Source organism: Macaca thibetana, chromosome 9 (assembly GCF_024542745.1).
Source record: "Macaca thibetana thibetana isolate TM-01 chromosome 9, ASM2454274v1, whole genome shotgun sequence".
NCBI lineage: Eukaryota > Metazoa > Chordata > Mammalia > Primates > Cercopithecidae > Macaca > Macaca thibetana.
In genome coordinates, this window is record NC_065586.1 from 109851302 (window position 1) to 109871910 (window position 20609).

A 20609-nucleotide genomic window follows, 5' to 3' on the forward strand; every position below is an offset into this window, starting at 1 on the left:
AATCTAGCATTTTTATTTATTTTTCTTTAATTTTCTTTAGTTGTGGTAAAATATACAATATAACATAAAATTTACCATTGTAACCATTTTTAAATGTATAGATCAGAACAACATTCACATGGTTGTGTCACCATCACCACCATCCATCTCCAAGCTTTCTTTCATCTTCCATAACTGAAACTTTATCTCTGTTAAACACTAACTGGCTATTTCCCCTTTCCTCCAGCCCCTGACAACCACCATTCTATATTCTCTCTGTGATCTCGACTACTCAAGGTACCTCCTGAAAGTGGAATCATGCAGTGCTTGCCCTTTAGTGACTGGCTTATTGCACTTAGTATAATATTTTATTCTCTTTAACAAATACTTGCATGATGCTTATTATGTTTCAATGTACAGATAAGGAAACCAAGGCACAAAATGATTCAGTAACACTCCTGATGTCACAAAACTAGCCAACAGCAGGGCCACACCTATCAGCCCCCATACATTGTACCTATCCCTCTCTCTTAACTTCTTAGGTAAGTCTGATCCTTTGAAAGGAGCCCAGTCCCCAGCTCCTCTCCTCCCCCCCCTTGTACCCCTCTAGTAGTCAGAGGCAGCTGCCAGGCTGCCTCTGGAAATGCTGCATCTGAGGCCCCCCAGAACTTACACCTTAACTCTTCAATGTTCGTATTGTTTGCCTGCAGCTTCTGAAGAGGACCATACAAATGCTGCCTGCTTCGCCTGCATCCTCTTAAGCCACGGAGAAGAAAATTTAATTTATGGGAAAGATGGTGTCACACCAATAAAGGATTTGACAGCCCATTTTCGGGGGGATAGATGCAAAACCCTTTTAGAGAAACCCAAACTCTTCTTCATTCAGGTAACCTCTTTTCAATGCCACTACACTTGAAAATGGGAAAAGATTATAGAGTGACAGGGATGGCATCATTTTTACAAATCCAAATGCTGTTTCCGTATTCAAATTAGGGTTTAATTTTTCTATCTCTGAATGGTTAGCATATGTGTTTCCACTGGATCACAAATTATGAAAGTTTCTTTTTTTTTCTTTGAGATGGAATCTCGCTCTGTCACCCAGGCTGGAGTGTAGTGGCGTGATCTCGGCAGACTGCAACCTCCACCTCCCAGGTTCAGGCGATTCTCCTGCCTCAGCCTCCTGAGTAGCTGAGATTACAGGCACGCACCACCATGCCTGGCTAATTTTTGTATTTTCAGAAGAGATGGGGTTTCGCCATGCTGACCAGGCTGGTCTCAAACTCCTGGCCTCAAGTGATCCACCCACCTCAGGCTTCCAAAGTGCTGGGATTACAGGTGTAAGCCTCCATACCCAGCCACAAATTATGAAGGTTTCTTTAAGACATTGCAATACTTTTATTTGCTTTGCTTAGTAATTTGACACACATTCATTCATTTATCTGTTCATCACATTATCATTGAGCTCCTAAGTATGCCAGACACAGTTCTAGGTATTGGGACACAGCAGTGAACAGGACATACATTTCTGCTCCCAACTGCGTGGAATGATGTCTACTTTGATACTTAGGCTTGCCGAGGGACAGAGCTCGATGATGGCATCCAGGCTGACTCGGGGCCCATCAATGACACAGATGCTAATCCTCGATATAAGATCCCAGTGGAAGCTGACTTCCTCTTCGCCTATTCCACGGTTCCAGGTATCACGTCCATTGTCTGCCAAGCATACTTTAGTCCATTCCGTCATCAAAACACAGACTTGGGGGCAGTATTCGTTTCCTCTTGCTGCAGTAATGCATTACTACAAACACCGTGGCTTAGAATACACAAATGTATTATCTTGCCGTTCTGGAGGTCAGAACTCCAAGACAGGTTGTCAGGGCTGCATTCCTTCTGGACGCTCAAGGGAAAATCCATTTCCCAGCCTTTATGTGGCGTGTTAGAACCGCCTGCATTCCTTGGCTGTGGCCCCTTCGTTCATCTTCAAAGCCAGCACCTTGTCATCTCTCTGACTCTTCTGTCGTTAACAGTGCTCGCTTTCTGACCACAGCTGAGAAAGGATGCCTGTGATTAGATGGGACCCACCTGGATACCCCAGGCTCATCTCCCCCATGTCAGTCCGATACCCTTAACCACATCTGCAAAGTCCTTTTTTCCACATAAGGTTTCATGTTCATAGGTTCCAGGGTTAGGGCATGGACATCTCTGGGCACCATTATTCTGCCTACCACAGAAATGCATTCACTTTTCTCTCCAGGAAAGCTGATTTATTTATTCATAAATAAATGAATGATTTATTCATTCATAAATAAATAAATGAATGATTTATTCATTCATAAATAAATGAATGATGTGTTCATTAATAAATGAATGATTCATAAATAAATGATTTATTCATTTATTATTAGTAGTGTTTTGGAAATTATAAGGACACACATTTCTATAGTACTTTACAATATAGAGTGTCTTGCATGTATTTTTTCTCATATACAATAATACCATAAGTATTTAGGGGAAGTGTTATTCCTGTCCTGATTTTACAGATAAAATAAAATAATTTTTAGTTTGGATGAACCTAAGTGATACGCCTAAGGTCAGGGAGAGATTTCAGTGCACAGTAGAGCTGTGGCTCAGCCAAGGTTCCTTTACACTGCAGCCTGTACACAGGTACCAGAAAATGCCAGCAATGGGCACACCTCCTCACTATTTACCGAGCACCTCATTTGACTGAGTCTGTTCAATGAAAGTCGTTCCTTTGTTTTGGGTACAAACCAGCACTAAGTTAGAATTTTCCCAGCTGTAATAGTAGTTGTGTCAAGTATTTGGCACCAGGGTACTGGTTACAGTAAATAGGTTGATGTGTTTGGAAAACCAGCTCTGGGAGGATCTACAGATGGGATTTTGTGAGAGCGATAACTTCACAAGTTTTTAAGGATGGCGTAAGTTAGAAAATAATTTGGTCTTTCTGCTCCTGAGAGGGAGGAGGTGTAATGGGGGCTATGTCTGTGTAAACAAACCCAGTGGTAGAGTTGTAGGTGCTCTGAGCAAGGAGGCAAATGAGAAAAGCTATGTTAAAAAGGAGCTGCTGGGCCGGGCGCGGTGGCTCACGCCTGTAATCCCAGCACTTTGGGAAGCCGAGGCAGGTGGATCACAAGGTCAGGAGATTGAGACCATCCTGGCTAACATGATGAAACCCCATCTCTACTAAAAATACAAAAAAAAAAAAAAAAAAGAAAATAGTGGGGCATGGTGGCGGGCACCTGTAATCCCAGCTACCCGGGAGGCTGAGGTAGGAGAATGGCGTGAACCCGGGAGGTGGAGCTTGCAGTGAGCCGAGATCGTGCCACTGCACTCCAGCCTGGGCGACAGAGTGAGACTCTGTCTCAATAAAAAAAGAAGCTGCTGTAACTGAGCCTAAAATTCCAAACGACATGGGTAAGAGAAGGGCTTGTCGACAGAGTACTGAGGGGCCGGATAGCCCAGTGCATTTGGTAAAACTCGGGGCTGGATCGCAGCGTATATCAGTCTTCTTGGGCTGCTATAGCAAAATACCTTAGACAAGGTGGCTTAAACAACAGACATTTATTTCTCTTAAGTTAGGGAGGCTGGGAAGTCCTACATCAAGGTGTCGGCTAAGTCACTTTCTGGTGAGGGCTCCCTTTCTAGCTCATAAATGGTCACCTTCTTGCTATAGCCTCATATGGCAGAGATTGAGAGCAAGAATGAGTGAGGTCTCTCGTGTCTCTTCTTATAAGGACACCAATCCCCTTGGATCAGAGCCCTACCCTAGTGACCTCATCGGACTTTAATTACCTCCATAAAGACCCTGCCTCTAAACACAGTCACATTATGGAGTGCAGCTTCCATAAATGAATTTTGGGAAGACATAGTTCAGTCCATAGCATTGGATGTGACAGGGCATGGCCAGGATCAAACCAGGACAGGTAGGCAAGTGGCCCTGTCATGGCGGGCCCTGTGTGCTGTGTCAAGCAGCCTGAACTTGACCCAGATAAAGTGGTGCAAGCAAACTGTTTTAGGTTAGGGAGTTATAGGATGAGATTTGTCCTCCCAGGGCATCAGGCTCTCCTGGCCCTGCCCCTCAGACAGTTGGGCATTCAGCTTCCTCGTGCCTCTGGATTTCTTCAGCAAGGTCCAACTCTACTCCCATGTACCCCAGCAGCAGGAACACATCTCAGAATTCTTCAAGGTTCCCTGCAAATTCCTTCTCTAGTAGATTTGGATTTGAAAGTAGCACTGACCCCCAAAGGGTAGTGAGGAGTTCCAGAGTTATGGAATAGACCTCCAGCATTTCCTTTGGAAGTCTGCATGTGCAGATCTGTTTCACACTCATGTATCTGATATATATCAGGTGGGTACCTCCATCAGGCTAACACAGGAGAGTACCCTGGCACCATCCACCAAGGCTGGCCCTTAGTGATGTTGTCTGTCATAGGATTTCCGTAGTGAAATACCCAAAGCATTTTCTAGCATCTTCATGCCAACCCTCTAAATCTCAGATGTTTGCTCTCTGAGCACACCAGCATAATTCTCATTAATGACTTGTGTGCAGAGTAGAGTGAAATCATTTCTGAAAAGCAGGTGTAAAAGCCCCATAGAGTCAGTCTCATTGGTGAGTGGAGCAGCTGTCAGAATTAGCTGATTTGATTATCTCCTTTCTTTCCTGTTGAAGGCTATTACTCGTGGAGGAGCCCACAAAGAGGCTCCTGGTTTGTGCAAGCCCTCTGCTCCATCCTGGAGGAGCACGGGAAAGACCTGGAGATCATGCAGATCCTCACCAGGGTGAATGACAGAGTCGCCAGGCACTTTGAGTCTCAGTCTGATGACGCATGCTTCCATGAGAAGAAGCAGATCCCCTGTGTGGTCTCTATGCTCACCAAGGAACTCTACTTCAGTCATTAGCCATATCAGGGGTGCATTCTAGCTGAGAAGCAATGGATCAATCACTAATGAATCAGAATTTTTTTTTTTTTTTTTTTTTTTTTTTTTGATGCTCTTGAAGTATTCAGAAATTCTCCAGAATTTTCATTTCGGGAAAATGTATTGATTCAACAGGGAAGAAACTTTCTGGTGCTGTCTTTTGTTCTCTGAATTTTCAGAGACTTTTTAAATAATGTTATTCATTTGGTAACTGTGTAACTTTCTCTTAAGATTAATTTTCTCTTTGTATGTCTTTTACCTATTAGACTTAATACATGCAACAAAAGTGACCTCTGGAGAAAGCTTGTGGCTGTGTCCTCTGTAATTGGTGGTAACAGTGGTAGGCAGAGTCATGTTTGCACTTGGCAAAGAGAATCCCAGTATTTGACAAAACACAGCCAAGGGGATATTTACTGACCTTTATTGCAGAATGTGGGTATTGAGTGTGATTTGAATGATTTTTCACTGGCTTAGGGCAGATTTTCATGCAAAAATTTCCAGATAAGAGGAGAAAAAGCTAAATGATTCTGATATGTATCCATCAGGATCCCGTCTGGAAAACAGAAACCATTCTAGGTGTTTCAACAGAGGGAATTTAATACAGGAAATTGACTTACATAGATGATAAAAGAGAAGCCAAATAGCAAGAAGCTGTTAACACACCCAGGGCTGTGACGATAATGGGAAGAGGTTTGGTTTCCTGAGTCTAGTAGTAGGATCATCCAGAGGAGCTGGAACCATGGTGGGGGCTGCCTAGTGGGAGGTAGGACCACTAATGGATTGTGGAAAGTGGAGCCATGACAAGGACAAAGCCACTGCCTGAGATGGATTGAACTGAGTCAGATACAGAGAATACCTTGGTCTCACCTCTCCTGCCCTCACATCTTCCACCAGCACCTTACCGCCCAGGCCTACCTGGAAGCCACCTTACCAAGGGCCTTGGAAGAGCAAGGGACAGTGAGGCAGGAGAAGAACAAGAAATGGATGTAAGCCTGGCCCATAATGTGAACATAAGTAATCACTAATGCTCAACAATTCATCCATTCAATCATTTATTCATTGGGTTGTCAGATAGTCTATGTATGTGTAAAACAATCTGTTTTGGCTTTATGTGCAAAATCTGTTAAATCTTTAAAATATATCTGGAACTTTTTAGATAATTCCAAGCCTTATTTTGAGTAAATATTTGTTAATTTTAGTTCTATAAGTGAGGAAGAATTTATGGCAAAGATTTTTGGCACTTTATTTTCAAGGTGGTGGTATCTTTTGAAATCTTGATAAATGACTGTTTTTTTCTGCCTAATAGTAACTGGTTAACAAACAAATGTTCATATGTATTGATTAAAAATGTGGTTGCTTAATTCCTAACCTGTCCGGTTTGCTTTCCTTTTGAAGTCATTTATGACAATGGAGAAATGAGAAAACAGGGTAAGAATTGACCCTATTGGCTGGACGCAGTGGCTTACGCCTGTAATCCCAGCACTTTAGGAGGCCGAGGTGGGTGGATCATTTGAGGTCAGGAGTTCGAGACCAGCCTGGCCCACATGATGAAACCCCACTTCTACTAAAAATACAAAAAAATTAGCTGGGAATGGTGGTGGGCACCTGTATGTAGTCCCAGCTACTCAGGAGGCTGAGGCAGGATAATCGCTTGAACCCAGGAAATGGAGGTTGCAGTGAGCCAAGGTCGAGCCACTGCACTCCAGCCTAGGCGACAGAGTGAGACTCTGTCTCAAAAAAAAAAAAAAAAGATGAAGAAGAATTGACCCTATTGACTTGACCTCAATACATAATATAATGTTTTTGAAGTTAGTACACTAATAAGTAAGTAATTACTTGGGAAGCCAGGACTCTTCACATAAAGGGTTAATCAACTTAGAAAGATGTTTGTGATGGGCTGCCATTTATTAATTTTGGCAGTAAAATCAGATAACATAAAAGTATCTTTCAAATAAGAAAACTAATTTTGGGTGCATTTATTAGACTTGTCCCTGGTTTTCTGCCATCTAAAATATTCCAAATGTTCAAAATTGGAGATCATAACAAGCATCCACACTGCTATTCCCAGAATTCTCAGGCTGTTCTTTGGAAAATAAGCTATCTAATAAAGGTCTCTATCACAGAAATCAAAGGGCCTAAGAGCATTGCAATTTGAAGTAACACCATACAATCTAGTTATTTGCCTTTTAACCTTCATTAAAGGGAAAGAAATGCTCCCAAGTATCAGGATTAATTTTTCCTGAATTTTCTGGGAAGTTATAGCTTACAGATAATGAATATTACCTTTCATCCCTTAGACTTTTAATAAAGTCTTAGTCCTTGAATACTTCCATGGGCAGACACTTATTTATTGAGATCAGAAATCTGAGTTCAACTTGGAAATGTGTTCAGTCATACCACCTTCATTCTAAACTTTCCAGACTTTTTATATTCCAAAATTCTGATGACAAGTTACCCTAAAGGAGAGCTCAGTCCTGATGAATATACAATCCCAATCGTTGTTCAGAACCCCAGTTCCTCCTCGCAGGAGTATCAGACAGGGCGCTGCCCTTGTCCTATGGGAAGACAGTGCAGACTACAGCATTCCCACTGGCTTTATGAGCTCAAAGCTGGATTTCTGTTTGGATTTTCATTTTCCTCAAGGTGCCATTAGGTTATTTAAGTTTTTAGTTATCGGGTCAGGCACGGTGGCTCATGCCTGTAATCCTAGCTCTTGGGAGGCTGAGGCGGGCAGACCACTTGAGGTCAGGAGTTTGAGACCCGCCTAGCCAACATGGTCAAACCCCATCTCTACTAAAAATACAAAAATTAGCCAGGCGCAGTGGTGGACACCTATAGTCCCAGTTACTCCGGAGACTGAGGCAGAAGAATAGCTTAAACCTGGGAGGCGGAGTTTGCAGTGAGCTGAGATCTTGTCACTGTACTCCAGCAACAGAGCAAGACTCCATCTCAAAAAAAAAAAGAAAAGAAAAAAGAAATATTTTTTTTTTAGATGTTTTAACTATTAATACATTCACAGACAGCTTTGGGCTCTGCCCTGGCCTTTTTGTCTGAGCAAATTCCCACAAGCTGTCATCAGCCCAATGTGTTTATGAATTGCTACGAATCGGTCTGAAAGTCCTGCGGTCACTGAATTTACATGATTTAAAACCTCGAGGGAACCAAGGCCTCTCTGTGAGAAAGGAAATGACATCCACCAAAATGCCCTAGACACTGGCTGACAAATCCCTTATTTTGCCCAGTCGTGCAAATCTGAAGTCACCTGAAATCTTTCATTACCAGCTACTCTGGTGAGCAAGGATTGATTGCCTTCGACTTCCGGGAAGCACAGCATTTTTGCCAGCTTTTCCTCTTTCAGGCCCTTTTCCGGAAAACATCTGGCCAGGTAAGAGGCTGTGTTGGTCATCAGTTTATGGCAACAATTCTTCTGTGTTAATTAGCCACTGGACAAATAGCAGCAGCCCAGGTATCCTGAAGAGTTCTTCGAAGACATGCAGATCAGAAAGCTACTTTACACTGTGTGCCTTGTAAATGTTTTCGTGTCTTGCAACACTGAGCGAGTGCCTGGACTGGCCACATCAGCATCCCCTGGGAGCTTGTCAGAAATGCAGACTCTCAACCCCGCCCCAGACCTACTCAACGTGAATCTGCGTTTTAACCAGATTCCCAAGTGGTCCATGTGTACATTACAGTTTAGGAAGCTCTATTTTGAGGGCAAGGACCATGTGTGTGTGTGTGTGTGTGTGTGTGTATATATATATATATATGTATACACACACACACACATTTTGGTCTTCCCTCTGCACTGAACATGGAGGTGATAGTACATACCTACAAAGAATTAATAAAACAATATTTCGGAGCTTTCATGGAAGACAGATTTTCAAGCTCTCGTAATCTCTTTTAAAACTCCACGATACCCTTAAAGTATATAGTACACTTTTTACTTTCTTTACCCATCTCCCTGTTAAATAAGCCTTTGCTGCATAAAAGGATTATATGATCTCAAAGTGTCTGTGAATGTGAATTGCAGCCTTTAAAATGTTTTCATAAACATAATGGTATTAAAGGAGCCATTTCTTGCATGTTTTTGTTGGTGGCAGAACTGCTGAGCATTGAGGCTTCAGAGCTTGTCTTTTCCACCCGTCCTGTCCCCAGAGCCCAGTGGACACTAGAGCCAGTGTGCCCTCAGGCCATAGGTCACCTTTTTGTTAGACCTCAGGGCTTTGTTTTGGATCAGGTGGCAAATAATTCTTTTTGATTCATAAATCATTAACACAAACACACCAAGGGCATATGTGGAAAGCCCAGCCACTACCACAGTACTGATGTGGACGCGGAAACTCCATTAGCTTGTAGGTTCATGCAGGTACGGCTCTCTAAAAGTACGCAACAAACATCAGAAAACGCAAAAGTCAAATACGACGAGTTTGCTTCGGGGTAAGTTTTGGTTTTTATGGCACTATGAATATTTATGGCACTACAGTTTTCTAACAAATTTGTTGTAATCATTTAAAGCCAAACTGTGTCAAAGAATTTAAATTTGGAAGGCACATGGGGTTATGGCTGCAAATAAACAAGGCTGCGCATTTCTCAAGCTTTAAGGGTCTGGCCCAAGTAAATAGTGTAAGATTTAGTAAAGAGGAAAGTGTAAATGGTAAGATAGGTTTGGTCTCCGTTGCTAGTTCTAGCTTCAGCTATTTAAAGCAGATCTCAATTAGTACAGCATCAAACTTTTTAGCAGAGGTGCTTTTAACCATTCATGTTTAAAAATTAGGCTCTGAGTCTGATCCAAGTTCTAATCCTAACTCTGTCATTTAACCATTTAATACTCACATAACCTTAGGCCGTCCTTCAGTTTCCTCATCTACATATGAGGATGGTAATGTGAAGATTAATGAGATAATGTATAGGAAGTGCTTAGTGTAATGCCTGGCACAAAGTTGTAACCAAAAGAGGGTCTAGCTGCTCACCACTTATAGAAAGAAGCCAAAATAACAAGAACGAGGTGTGATCAAAAGAGAGAGAATTTTATTATCCATTGCCAGCAAGGGGAAAAGGTCAGAATCCTTTCGGAAAACTGCCACCTTTTCAATTTCTGGAGAGAGGGCAACGGTTTAAGAATAGAGGCTTGGAATACAGAGAGGTAGGAGGGGCTAGGAGGTGCCAGGTGGCATGTTTCACTCCGATGGCTTATCTTGAATTATTATTCCAACTGGCAAAGGGGCCAGTGCCATCTTGGGCCCAACCAGGTTACAAATTAATTGCAGTCAATCGTGCAGTTAATGTCTCGCTGGAAGTGAACTCCATCCTTGAAGTCATCTTCTACTCGGGAGAGAATTCCAGAGATGCCTCATCCATATCAGGATTCGGCCCCTGAAGCTTCTAAGGAAATACATGACAAGATAAGTGGGCATGGTGTGAGCGTAACAAGAATCTAGGTAAATAAATGTGCATAGGCATGGGAGCATAAGGTGGGAAAGGAAAGAAAAAAAAGGTTCTGAAAACAGTATTTGAAGCTAAGCTACTCGGTTACAAAGTAATGGATGAGTAGTGGATATCAAAGATGATGGTGATGAATGATGATGATGACGATGACATGAGGCTCATGGAGGGGCAAGAATGGAAGATGCCCTCCTGGATGCCTCCACTTGCTCTTTCTACCTCCAGGTCTCTTCCTTGGTCATGCTCTTCAGTCTATGCTTTCAACCTGAGGTCTCTCAGAAGTGAAGGGATTAGATCAGCGATTGCTTTATTCAGCAAACATTCGAAGAGTCCTACTAGATGCCAGATGTTATATTAGGATGAGGGTAAAAAGATGACCAAGAAAGGATGCTTATTTCAAAGGAGGTGAACAAATCCCTCCAGGGCTTAGTGGCTGTAACAGAGTCATGTGCACATTACCCAGGAATACAGAGGGGGTGCATCCTGCCTGGGGAGTCCGAGAGGGGTTCCAAAGGAAATATTTTCATCATCTTCCATTCCAGCCTCCCAAAAAGGCTGAAGGGATGGTGGTGGAGAGGAAATTAAGGTTAGCAGGCAGAAGACGGCCTGAGAATTCCTGGAAGATCTGTTTAGGAAGGAAATCACTATGCCCCACCGCATCCTCATTGCAAATCAATAGGTCTGGGGTGGAGACCAGGAATCTGCATGTTTAACCAACCTTCCTAGATATTCTGAGGCAGGTGGTCCTCAGACAACATGCTTTATTCTGATACCAAAAATCCGCAGGAGTGGCAGCAAAGCCCAAATTAAACAGCCGGAAAAGATCACCCAGGGGCCAGCAGTGCATTGGCTGTTCGCAGACCCAGCTAGCCATCCTATCCCCAGATTGAATAGCAAAGGATTGAGGGCATAAATGAGTTCAGTACTGGAGCGTTCTTGTCCAGGAACTTCCAGAGGCTGCACAGAAACACCAAACCCATGTTGACAGGCTGGTTTGAGGAAGGCTGCGATGTGTGAGGGAGGGGTGGATCAGCAGATAGCTTTCAGTGCATGGGTCCAGGTGCACTGGCTTCTCCAGCTGGTGTCAGCAGGCGCACCTCTTTCTCTTCCTCTCGATTGCATCACTTAGGCAATCATTTCTAGACAAGATGGGCCACTCGTGTATTCCCTCTCCTCCAGTGCCTCATAGGTGCCACAATGCAAAATGCTCCCCTTAACAACATTTTGAGGTTGACATTTTTAAAGGAACTTTTCTCTACAGCACCTTTTGTAATTAACTAGATTAATGTTAAGTAGTGAAGGGAACACAGAATTCTCAAGTGAATGTGTGGTTTTTTTTTAAATTTTTTTAATATATTAGGGTATAGGACACATTCTCAAATGCTTAGGAAAATCAGCTTTTGCAAATTATCTTTTCTGAAGCTTCCAGCTGCCTTAAGTGCTGACAGTTTTTAAGCACTGAGATGAAAGTGACAAATTCTTTTTCTTTTGTGTTGCTAATTACAATTTTGCTTGGCATAATGTAGCCTGCTTTCCTCTTGAGACATTTGCCAGCATACATTAATTGCACAAATATTTACAGAGGGCTAAAGCACAGGAGAAGCTTATACCAAACAAGATACTGAACACTTGGAAAAAAGCCTCTTTGACACATATTTGTGGCCAGTTACCCAGAATCAGCATAAACTATTTGCCCCTTAGCCTCAGCAAATGTGTTTAAAGAACATGTCCCTGGGTTGATTTAGTGTTGACTTTGCTGGCAATGACTGCTGAAATCTTTCTTCCAGAACCTTGTGGTGACAACTTTTTTTTTTCAGGGTTAAAAATAAGGTTTCCAAGAATATGTATGCATCTTATGGGTTGCTATATTGTCAACACTTTTAATCTCTCAAGTCACCCACATGGAATGGAAAAACGTTTATCCAATGATTGTTCCACACCCCAGGAGTTGCAGAAAGCCAAATTGAGCAAGTCTGGAAAACTTGAATAGCTAAGCCACCAGGCCCTCAGTACCATCTTCTTGTTTTCCTAGCATGCTAATTAAGAAAAAAAAGGCCCTGGTGTCAGACAGTCCCAGGTTCAAATCCCAACTTTGGCACTTCCAAGCTGTATGACCTCAGGAGTCTCTTAATCCCTCCAAACCATTCCTCTTTCATCCTCAGATTGAATTAGTCCTATGTGAGTACCTAGGAAATAATGCCTATCTCCACAGGTCTTGTGCCCACCTCACAGGGATGTTGGGCAGAGCCAAGGAAATAACACTCAGAAATGGCTTTGCAAATTCCCCAAAAATCTAAAATCAAATAAGGAGACATTTCCTTTGTTTTGTGTTGTTATGAAAACCGAGTCATCAAGCAAAAGGCAAGTAAATGTTGGGTTGTGTTTTTTAAACCAGCTTGATCTTATCGATAATTGAGGCCACAGAAAGGAGATAAGGATGGGGGGAACAAAAGGACATGGAAATGATGCTGACATACAGAAGAGGTTCTTTTTGAGCATGACGGCTACCCATGCAATGGAGAGGAAGAATGTCTTCCAAAAGCGATGTAGTCAAGCTGCTGGAGGTCATAGGCAGGAAAGAGAAGGGCATAAGATGCTGGCCTGAGCTTCAGAAGACGAGTCAGCGCTGAGTGTAGAGTTGCCATATGAAATAGAAGAGGCCCAGTTAAATTGGAATTTCAGTTAGAAAAACCATTTTTTAATATATATATCCCAACTACTGCACAAAATATACTAAAAACTTAATTGTTGTTTATCTAAAATTTCAGTTTAAATGGGTGTCCTGTGTGAGTGGGTTTTTTTGTTTGTTTTTTGTTTTGAGACGGAGTTATTTTTTGTTGTGTTTCTTTGTTTATTCTCCTCAGTTTGGCAGCCCTAGCCTAACTCTGTAGACCACTGCCGTAGCTCCATTGCCTCATCTCAGTCCTGAATGCCCACCTCACAGTGATGTTGGGAGGAGCCAGGAAAATAACACACAAAAATGGCTTTGCAAACTCCCAAAAAAATCTAAAATCAAGTAAGGAGACATTTCCTTTGGTGGGTGTTCTTATGAAAACTGAGTCATCAAGCAAAAGGCAAGTCTTTGTGAGTTTAAGAAGTATGGAAAATTTCAAGGAGTCTATGGAGTTGATTTTTTTTTTTTTTTTTTTTTTTTTTTTTTTTTGATAAAGTCTCACTCTGTAGCCCAGGCTGGAGCGCAATGGAGTGATTTCGGCTCACTGCAACCTCCGCCTCCCGGATTCAAGCGATTCTCCTCCCTCAGCCTCCTGAGTAGCTGGGATTACAGGCATGGGCCACCATGCCCGGCTAATTTTTGTAGTTTTAGTAGAGACGGGATTTTGCCATGTTGGCCAGGCTGGTCTCGAACTCCTGACCACAGGCGATCCGCCTGCCTCAGCCTCCCAAGTGCTGAGATTACAGGCATGAGCCACCACACCCGACCAGTGGAGTTGATTTTTAAGTTCTAAAGACTCTAAAGAGAGGGACTATATGTGATGACTGTCGACACCAGCAACACCTTAGAGTCACCTGGAGAGGTTTCTAATCTCAATGCCCAGGCAGCACCCCAGACCAACTAAATCAGGATCTCTCAGGCTGGCACCCAGCCATCAGTGTTGTTAAACCTTTCCAGGAGATTCCCATTTGCCTCCAAGCTTCTCACCAGTGGTAGAATAGTCCCAAAGGGGTGAGTTGAACAGTTCAGAAACTTTAGAGCATAAGGAGAGTCCTAAGGGATAGCTACGCCCTTTATGAGACTGGTTATAAGAGGGGGAAGAGGAAAGAGAAAACAAAACAAAAAGCAGGAGAGAATTTGCAAAAAAAAAAAAAAAAAAAAGATACATTCTATCAGCTTTTTCAAAAATGTATGTTTTAAAACACTAAAATAAGTACCAAGGGCAAAAGAACATGATCACTTTAAAAAACAGGAAATTTGGGTATGTGCTAGAAATAGTTGATTAAGTAAGAATGCCAGGTAAGAGTTTGCTATAATCAACCAGCACCTAACAGTGTCCCACATACCCAACAGGGACAATGGTGCCTCGCATTTGAGAGCACAAAAAGATCCTTTTGTGATTGAAAGGGGCTGTGTTGGAGGATTTGTATTTTCAATGAAATTACACAGTTGGTTCACAATTTCTCTTCCAGCTTGACAGGACTTGTGGGAGCTGAAGACCAATTTCTCTTTCAGGCATAAAGATATGAGAGATGTGGGTGGCTCTGTAAAAATGCACAAATCCGTGTTCTAGGTAAACCACAGCTACGTGGGAAGTCACCACTTACCCTTAACTGTCCGTGACATCCAAAAGGAAGTAATCATATAAATAACCATATGTGTGTGCGTGTGTGTGTGTGCATTTCAATTAACAAATATTTATTGAACTCTGTGCCAAGCACTGTTGTTGGCACTGAACAAAACAATCTTAGTCCTCATAGGATTTACCTTTTAGTAGGGAAGACAGACAGTTCTAGAGAGAGTGATAGAGAGAGGAGGGTTATAAAGAAAGATAAAGTAGGAGAAGGAGCTCAGAAACAGTGACATGGGAGAGAGGAGTCCATGTCAGACAGAGTGGCTGGGAAAGGCCTCTTTGAGGAGAATATAGTTGGGCAGACACCAGAGTGGAGTGAGGGAGTGGACCACATGGCTGTGTGAAAGAGCAGGGTTCTCAGTGGAGCAAGCAGCACATGCAAAGGCCCTGGGGCAGCTACCACCTGGGCCTCTTTGACAAGCATCAAGAAAGCCAGGGTTTGCTGGTGGGAATGTAAACTAGTACAGCTGCTACAAAAACAGTGTGGACATTCCTTAAAGAACTAAAAGTAGAACTACCATTTCATCCAGCAATCCCACTACTGGTTATCTACCCAGAGGAAGAGAAGTTATTATTTGAAAAAGATACTTGCACACACATGTTTATAGCAGCACAATTCACACTTGCAAAATCATGGTAACCAACCCAAATCCCCATCAATCAATGAGTGGATAAAGAAACTGTGAGATATATATATGTATATATGATGGAATACTACTCAGCCATAAAAAGGAATGAATTAACAGCATTTGCAGTGACCGGATGAGATTGGAGACTCTTATTCTAAGTGAAGTAACTCAGGAGTGGAAAATCAAACATCATATGTTCTCACTGATATGTGGGAGTTAAGCTATGAGGACACAAAGGCATAAGAATGATACAATGGACTTTGGGGACTTGGGAAGAAGAGTGGGAGGGGGATGAGGGCTAAAAGGCAACATACATGATGCAGTGTGCACCGCTCAGGTGATGGATGAACAAGGATCTCACAAATCACCACTAAGGAACTTATGTAACCAAATACCACCTGTACCCCAATACCTTATGGAAAAATTAAATAATAACTTTAAAAAAAAGCCAGTATTGCAGAGCAGGGTGCTGAAAGCAGGGGCAAAAGGCAGGCAGGGCCAGATCAGTCAGGCTTTCAGCCTGTGGCAAGCACATTGGATTCCTTCTAATGAAACGGGAAACCACATTGCAGGGATTGGAGCAGGGGAGGGACAGGATCTGATGTACGACTGTGAAAGACACTCTGGAGAATGGATTAGCAGGAGAATGAGTGGAGCAGGGAGCCAGGTGGGAGGCTGCTGCAGTCATGACCTAGGTGGAAATGATGGCAGGTGGAATGGGTCCTGAGAAGACGTCCGATTTGGGTGTGGCCTTTTTAAAAAAAAAAAAAAAAAAAACACTTTATTGAGGTATGATTGACACGCAAAAAGCTGTTGCATATTTAATATATACAACTCAGTGAGTTTGGGGATAAGTATACACCTACTGAGCAAGAGCCAGTAGGATTTGCTGATAAATTTGAGGTGGGAATGTGAGGAAAGGCTAGAAATCATTAGCCGGGCATGGTGGCACAAGCCTGTAGTCCCAGCTACTCGGAAGGCTGAGGCATGAGAATCACTTGAACCCAGGAGGCGGAGGCTGTGGTGAGCCAAGGTTGTGCCACTGCACTCCAGCCTGGGTGACAGAGCGAGACTCCATCTCAAAACTAAACAAAAACAGGCTGGAAATCCAGGATGACCTCAAGGTTTTTGGCTTAAGTAGGTGGATGACACGGGGCTGTTTCCTGAGATTGGGAACAACTTTGATGCAAGAGGTAAGGATGATGAAAACCAAAATTTCTGTTTTATGCAAGCTGTTTAAGATACCTGCTAGATATCTGTGGTAGACTCTTCCATTAACCCACCCAATATCCATCCACTGTCTCTGTATTAGTTTCCAATTGCTACTGTAACAGACTATCACAAATTTAGGGACTTAAAACAATACAAATTGATTCTCTTTGAGTTATGGAGGTCAGAAGTTTAAAACCAAGATGTCAGCATGGCTGGGTACAGTGGTTCACACCTGTAATCCCAGTATTTTGGGAGGCCAAAGCAGGAGGATAGCTTGAACTCAGGAGTTCAAGACCAGCCTGGGCAACATAGTGAAACCTTTTGTATTTCTAAAAAAAATACAAAAAGTAGCCAGGCATGCTGGCATGAGCCTGTAGTCCCAGTTACTCAGGAGGCTCAGGTGGGAAGGTGGCTTGAGCCCCAGAGGTTCAGGCTGCAGTGAGCCAGGATCAACCACAGCACTCCAGCCTGGGCAATCGAGTGAGACCCTGTCTCAAAAAAAAAAAAAAAAAAAAAAAAAAAAAAAAAAAAAAAAAAGGCTGGGCACGGTGACTCATACCTGTAATCCCAGCACTTTGGGAGGCCGAAGTGGGTGGATCGTCTGAGCTCAGAAGTTCAAGACCAGCCCGGCCAACATGATGAAACCTGTCACTACTAAAAGTACAAAAATTAGCTGGGCATGGTGGCGGGTGCCTGTAATCTCAGCTACTCAGGAGGCTGAGGCATGAGAATTGCTTGAACCTGGGAGGCAGAGGTTGCAGTGAGCTGAGATCACACCACTGCACTCCAGCCTGGGTGACAGAGCGAGACTTGTCTCAAAAAAAAAAAAAAAAAAAAAAAAAAAAAAAAAAAAAATCAAGATGTCCACAGGGCTGGTTCTTTCTGTAGGCTCTAGAGAAGAATACATTTTCCTTTCCTTTTCCAGTTGCTAGAACCTGCCCACATTCCTTGGCTCCTAGCTCCTTCCTCTACCTTCAGAGCCATCAGAGTAGCATTTTTCCCCCGCTCTGGCCTTACCCCTCCCTCTTGTAAGGACCCTTGTGACTATGCTGGGCCTGCCTTGAGGTTACAGGCATCCCCATTCTACCTGAATCAGTTTCATTTTCCCATCCCCAGATTCTTAACTACATTTGCAAAGTCCCCTTTCCCATGTAAGGCAACTGAGTTCAGAATAGCAATGTACTCAACTAAAATCACATTTTACACGCCTATTTGCAAGTAAAGATGACAACAGCACCTTCCCAAGAAGACTGTAGTAGATGCTGGTGGTGGCTGCCCATATCTCCTCATGCTAATCATGTCAGTGCACTGACCTTTTCTCAACTGCCAGAATCCATGTGTTTTTGCCCCAAGGATTCCTCTGGTCCCTTGAACCCACTTTGCTACATGTATGACAGGCTAGAAATGCCAATAAATTAATGTCCCCTGACGACTGGCAGGGTTGGTATATAAATACCCCAGCTCCCTCCCCACTGGATGGAATAACTCTGAGGCAGGTGTTTTCCACCCGCTCCGAGTGTTTCCCAGTGCGATTCAGCACCCGTTACCCTCAGGGATAACTTACCTGACATGAAAGCTTTCATCAGCTGGCTTCCCTACCTGGTTGTAAAACAGTGAAAATAATGTCCATGATGCCTTTCTGACAAGGTTTTTGCATGAGCAGAAGACGCTGTCCAAATGCTTTGTAAATGCTAAACTGGAAAATCAATTACAGTGGTGTTATTATGAAACGATTAAGTCTGTTAGGTACCTGAAGATCATCTGGTCAACCCCCATACCCATAAGAAGAAGAAAGGGGACAGACCTGAGGTCTTCAGTGAGTTGAAGCAGAGCAGAAGCATAAAACTCAGTGTCCTAATTCTTAGTCTGCTGGGCTTTAACTCCATCATGATGTTTGTTATCAGATTCTCTCTTAAATGATTTTGACCTTCCTGAAACTTCTATTTACTCATATGAAACATGGAAAGAATTACCTGACACCCACATTGTCACTACATAAAGTACTTGGAGAGTCTTCAAACTCTAAGGGGAGCCCAGCCCCTCTCTTTACAGGTGGGACTCATGTATAAGTTCAGTTGTAAAGTATAGACACAAGGCCCTTCATTTATTGGACAAGCACTTATAACGTGTTTTCTGTATGCCAAACACTGTTCTCAGTTCTTTACAAATATCAGTTCATTAAATCCTCATAACATCTCTATCAAGTATACTATCATCATTCTCGTTTTACAGACAAGGAAACTGAGGCATAGAGAGGTTGAGTAGCTTCTCCAAATTATGGAACATAGCAATGGACCCAGGAAGTCTGACTCCATGCTAGTAAATACTACGCTATGTTGAGTCACCTTCCTTTTTCTTATATTTTCTCTGCCTCCAAACTCCCTCCCCTCATCTTCATCCTTGGGCCAATTAGGTAATGTCCAAATCATAATAGCTCTCATCCAAGATGTTTGACATTTCACAAAACAATTTAATGAAAACTGACTTAAACAGCTAGGACGTTTTTAGTTTCCCATAATGAGAAAGTGCAGAGGAAGGATGGAATTCAAGCACAGTTTGGTCCAGAGTTTGCCAAGTCATCCTGACTGCTGCTCTGTATCTCTGTGACTTTCAGTTTTGCCCTTGTCCTGTGTCGTCTTCATTGCAAGGCTGGCTTCCCTCATGGAAGCAAAACACTCTCCCATCCCCATGGACCCTGCCCAGAGGAAGAGAGGGATCCTTTGACCCAGTTTCCCTCTGAGGCTCCCTCTGCCTCTGAACCATGACTGGGCCATTGCTGGGGTCAAGAGTGTGTCTGCTGTCCACAAGTTACATGGATACCCAGGGCAATTGAGACGTGGAGGGTTGGGGGGCATAAATGGAAACTGTTGGCCACACCAGCCTGTAGGACCCAGCCAAGACACTGTCTTCTCCATGAGACCTCCCTCTGTCTCTTTCTCTTCCCTCTTTGGGAGAGTGGCTTTCTCCTCTGAATCCCCATGCTCTTGCTCTGCCTTGCCCTGACAGCACTGACCACTTAATATCCTCATATTATACTCCTTCTGGATTTTCTCCACTTGCCCTTCCAGAACCCCTCTCCACTCTCCTCCACTCTTTATTGCCCTGAGGGTCCTCAACAGATGGGTCATTTCTCTAGTTAACCTGTTCCAATCAGACTTTGGCTCCACGCCACTCACCAAATGGTTCTTGCCAAAGCCACAGTTGCCCTTACCCTACCAAATCCATCTCACCCTTCCTCTTGGCAGCATGTGAGGTGGCTGCCCCCCACCCACCCAAACCTTGTCTCTACTGCTAGACGCCACACACTCCTGGTTTTCCGCATGCTCCTCTGAATGCTTCTTGTTAATCTCCTTTGCTGGCTTCTCCCTGTCCTACCCCACCCCAGCCCCCCTGCTCCCTCCATCATGCTGGGCCATGGTCTGGACAACTGACCATATACGTTGACTATGGCCACTACCCCTATAGTGTAGGTTTATCTCATGACTGCAGCTTTCATCAAAATTGGGTAACATTTCTCCCTCCTTTCATCCCTGCAAGCCTAGAGGAGGTGAAAGCTTCCCACTGTTGCTGTACCACCATCCCACCACCATTCCTTGCTGCTCCCTTAACCCTGCCTCCACCTCTGTAGACAGTCCCTGCAACAACTCTCTTCCATAAATCCTTTGCATGCTGTTTCCTGCTGGGACCCTGCCTAACACGTTATTTCTGTACAGATTTATCTGCCATATTAGTTTATAAGGTCCCTAAGAGCAAAGTCTATGTTTAATTCTTTTTTCACAATTCCCAACTGTGCCTGTTATGCAAGTGGTACCAATAAATGCTGAAAGGAAATTTTCTTTCTTATTAACTGCCTTCAACTTAAATAGAAGGTGAAAAGAATGAAAACGTTTTAAAAAGATATACATCTCCTGGAACAATAAACATTTAGAAGTTGAGTTCAGAAGAATAAAAAACTTTAGAAGAATAAAACACGATGCTAAGTGGGATGTGTAGTCTGATTTCATGGGCTTTACCTGATTCCTCAAATTCATGATTCATACAGAATCCATATGGCATATGCTCTTTCTTCTCCAGGTCCCAGAAATGAAATAGGGTTGCTCCT

General features: G+C 43.1%; 2 protein-coding genes across 5 annotated transcripts in view; both read left to right on the forward strand.

Moving 5' to 3' along the window:
• CASP7 (caspase 7) overlaps positions 1–6282 on the forward strand; it is a 61730-nt gene extending 55448 nt beyond the window's left edge. For all 4 annotated transcript variants that reach the window (XM_050802701.1, XM_050802700.1, XM_050802702.1 and 1 more), the window contains exons 5-7: positions 690–865; positions 1547–1676; positions 4667–6282. In XM_050802701.1, the coding sequence (XP_050658658.1) occupies positions 690–865; positions 1547–1676; positions 4667–4896 (536 nt within the window). In that variant the 3' untranslated portion in view covers positions 4897–6282. The remainder of the gene's footprint in view (positions 1–689; positions 866–1546; positions 1677–4666) is intronic.
• An 81-nt stretch (positions 6283–6363) lies between these two features.
• Positions 6364–20609, forward strand: part of PLEKHS1 (pleckstrin homology domain containing S1) — a 50219-nt gene continuing 35973 nt past the window's right edge. Inside the window, exon 1 of the mRNA XM_050802704.1 lies at positions 6364–9354. The gene's annotated coding sequence lies outside the window, so the exon portion shown is untranslated. The remainder of the gene's footprint in view (positions 9355–20609) is intronic.